Source organism: Chaetura pelagica, unplaced genomic scaffold (genome assembly GCF_000747805.2).
Source record: "Chaetura pelagica isolate M959 unplaced genomic scaffold, ChaPel_1.0 scaffold264, whole genome shotgun sequence".
In the NCBI taxonomy this organism is placed as follows: Eukaryota; Metazoa; Chordata; class Aves; order Apodiformes; family Apodidae; genus Chaetura; species Chaetura pelagica.
The window spans coordinates 1863420-1867393 of NW_009953064.1; the positions used below are offsets into that span (position 1 = coordinate 1863420).

General features: G+C 39.5%; 1 protein-coding gene across 1 annotated transcript in view; it reads left to right on the forward strand.

Moving 5' to 3' along the window:
• KLHL24 (kelch-like family member 24) overlaps nt 1–2140 on the forward strand; it is a 12649-nt gene extending 10509 nt beyond the window's left edge. Inside the window, exon 7 of the mRNA XM_009996764.1 lies at nt 2135–2140. Within this exon, the coding sequence (XP_009995066.1) occupies nt 2135–2140 (6 nt within the window). The remainder of the gene's footprint in view (nt 1–2134) is intronic.
• Nucleotides 2141–3974: the final 1834 nt, after the last annotated feature.

A 3974-nucleotide genomic window follows, 5' to 3' on the forward strand; every position in this document is an offset into this window, starting at 1 on the left:
GGGTTAATTTAACTTACAAAGCAAGTCTATAAATCTATCCAGTAACCAGAGTTCAGCTGTATCTGCTGTGGGCTCTGCTATGAGATCAGTAATAGAACGTTGTACTAATGTTCAGAAGGTTTGCCCTATGTGTGATTAGTAATTGAAATCTTGCAAGCTTTTGGGGGAAAATGCCTTCACAAGCATTTGTGCCTGTGTTCTAAGTGATACCTGCCAGGTGTTCCAGGTTCTACTGATTGGAACATAGGCAAGTAAATTCCAGAGAGTCCTCTAGGATAATTGCCTACAATTAAAAAAGCTTACACTATTATAATTCGTATGCATACCATTCTTACAAGCAGATCAGTCAGCTTAACCAAGTAGATTTTCTGTCAGATCATGCATGGTTTGGAATTAAAAAAAGAACAGCAGCAAACAAAACAGGCTGCATAGAACAAATAATAGAATCCTGGAGGAATGGCTTTTCTGAAGGAGAAACTGGTTGTTTCGTGAGCCACTGCAACACACTGCAGTAAGGACTGTGTGCCTTAACACTATGGACCTTATTCATAGTGTTGCTAACTGTCATGTAGCCTTGTAAATCTGAAGAACCTGGAAAACATAGTCACTACTTGGGTGCAGGCACATGTCTGTGAAGCAGATTTGAATCCCAGTTCTTAACATTTTGAATAGTGTGGCTGAAGCCTGAAAGTTACTGGATTTGCTCTTTGCTCACTGCAAAGAACCTCTAAACTATTCAAGGATTAATGGACGATGAACTCTGGATTCTTCTGTTTTTCTGTATCACATTATAAATTACCTGATAGAGGCAGGGACTTGGGCTGCACCTTACAGCTGCTTATAAATTGGTCTTTTGGTTGTCACATCTGCAGAGATGGCAGAGTACCCACCGAGTGTTTCTGGGCCTTTCTTCAGACAATCACTTGCTCTAGCACAGTTAACCTGCTGTATAAGCTGCTTGGCCTCAGATAAAGAAGTTCTGGAAAGGTCCCTCTGGTCACCAGAAAAATATCTGTGGACTTGTCCACATAGCCATATGAGGTAACTCCCACATAGCATGTTCTGGATAATTTTGAAGCCTAAGAAGAGCTTCTGTTTTGACCCTTTTTTATTATAATTATTTTTAATAAAGCTATTTTTTTAGGTCCTCCCTAGATTTCTGTACTAGGTCTCTCTGTTTCCAGTACACAGTTGTATAGCTGAGGCACAAGTTCATAAAAACTGAAATAGTACTTTAGAGTTGGAAAATGAATAGGATTTTCTGTCTACCGACTTCCTGTTAATCACCAAAAACCTCAGGATCTGCCTTCCAAAGGAATTCTGAGTACAGCAGCCAGTAGGGAAGCTGGTCAATGCCAGGGGCAGAAAAAAACTAAGCATAAGGCCCCTGCAGAGGTGGCCCTAGGCTTGGGGTTCTGGTCTCTGTGCTTGCTCAGGAGAGTGAAAACAAGCACCATCTCTGGAATGTCATTTGTTCCACTGGACTTTCTTCATCTGTTTTCCCAGAGTATTTCTTGGTGAGATGGAAATTCTGACCCTCAGTGAAGCTATGCCAAACTGGGAGTCATCATTTTCAGTAACATATGGTCGTGACTTTTAAAGAGCACTGGGAGCTGCACTTTGTGATGCATTAACTTGTAACCTCAGGAAAGGACACAAATTTCAGTTTCTGGCTGAATACCAAACACTGCTTTGTATATGTTAAGAATACTGATAAAATACAAATCTCTGCATATCAGTGATGTCATTAGGAACTCAGTCCCTGAGCATGTACATCCACTTTGCCCTAGAAAGAAAGTCCCTTGGTATTGCAAGACAAATGAATCACATAAATTAATCCTTTTCTGAGTTTGTTTTTCTCAACAAATGTTACTTTGAAAAGGTGATTTCAGTACCTGTGAATAAGGTCCATTGATAGCAATGATAACTGCCTGGTAAACTGATAGTATATACTAACACTGTATATAGCTTGTGCCATCATTGTAAATGAAAGTGTAAAAAATGATAGGAGCACTTCCTTAGAGTTGCAATTTGAAAAATATTCTCCTTTCCCTTAATTGCCTTCTTGTTTATATTTAGACTTGTAATGTTGATTGTCATGCTAAGCTGTTTCTAAACATTTTTTATTCTGTAGGTCTAGAACAATGTCATTTATGTATAGGTATCTTTTAATCTGTGTTTATAATACTCCTCTGTAAATAACAAGATACTGCTTTCTGTGGTTTTGAAGATTTATTTTGCATTTTTATTGTCTTACCAATTTATGTACTGTTACCTATTATTTTGAAAATGACAGTGTTTAATGAACCAGTAAATGCAGAAACGTAGGTGTAGAAGAAAACTTCTGCTTACAGTTCTTGCCAACCTGCATTCAATGCTGAACAGTTACATGTATGGAGCATTGCTAAAATGGCAGTTACTCATGCAATCATTTCCTGAAAACAAGCAGTGATTTTTTAAATTATTTTTTTTTTCCCTTGTTAATTCTAAATACTTTGCGCTTACAGCCAGCTCTGGTAGAACAAATACTTTTAGAGATACTATAAAAGAACAATTCAGTCTTGGTTTAATGAAAAATGTACCATTTTTCTAGAAGGATGCATGAATTTGAAATTCGCATTCCTGAGCCACCTGTTCTCCCATGCATTTCACTGAGGTATAGATGAATTCAGAGATTCAAACTCTCATTATTACGCACGTCTGGCTGCTTGTAGTTCATGGGGTTGAGCAGCAGGTTGGGTTTTTTTGGTCTCAGCTAGGAGAGAATATTATTAATGTCATCTAGTATAATCAAAAGCTTTCCATCATAAATGATAATAGGTTTGGTAGCTCTAAAGTAGAGACACCTGCAGAAAGGTGTTACTTCAGTCTAACCATACAGAGGAAGAGGGCTCAAGTATCTCCAGAGTCACACCTAAAATATATATTTTCAGAGTTGTCTAAAATGTCACTCCACTACCAGATAATTCCATTTTAAGTATTTCACTCTTAAAAGAAAGGAGAGCAAATGTTTTCCTTCTCCATTTTGATGCCCACTTTACGAGTTAATCCTTCTGTTCTTAGCAGTGTGCTGTTAACTGAAAAGAAAGTTGATGCTTCCTTGCAGCCTGGCTTCAAGAAGCTCCTGAACAGCCTGTAGCCTTTTGCCTACACCATGCATTCCCTCTTTTTACAGCCATCAAGTTTCTAACATTGCCTGGTCATAATTTCATTTTACCTGTAGGCTTCCTCCTTGGTGATGTTGAAGTAGGCATAACTTGTGGCATCTTCTCCCTTTGTACCATCAGATGATTCATTTCAAGCTGTGTGCCTGGGATGCATTTTGAGGGTTAGGCACTGTGCTTTACACCAAGGATCCAGAGTTGGACTGTTAGTTCTTTATTTGAATTGGCACCAATGCATTTCTGATCATCTGTTTCTGTTCTCTGAAGCACAGGTATCTTTGATGCAAATTATGTTTATGTGGATCCTTTACTGTAATTCACTCAAGCTTTTAAAATGATATTTTTAAGACTGCAAATTTTGGAGAGAGGCTGACAACATAGGAAGTGGAGGTACTTTCCTTTGCAGAGGTTCACAGGAAGCTTTGAGCACGTGTGCTTGTTGGTCACTTGTGCTTGAGAGCCAGGTCACTGCTGATTGCTCCAGCTTCTTCCTCAAAATAGTTGAGTTCACCACATTACCTTAGATAATTACTCAATTTATCCTGCTTTCATTTTACTTGAGCTGCAAGGACAAAACAAGAAGCAGTCCCACTCCCCATGACTTAAGGTTTCCCTCCTGTCCAGGGCAGGGTGGTGGGCTGGAGTGGTCACTCAGCAGGTAGGCAGAGCTGTGAACTCAGTCCAGCTCCACAGAGAGTGATGAGAGAAGCTCATGGGGAGGGTGGGCAATGGCAGGAGGAAACGCAGTGTGTTTAGGGTTTGTGCATTTGGCTGGGCTTGCTGAAAGCAAGACATTCCAGATGCTCCTAA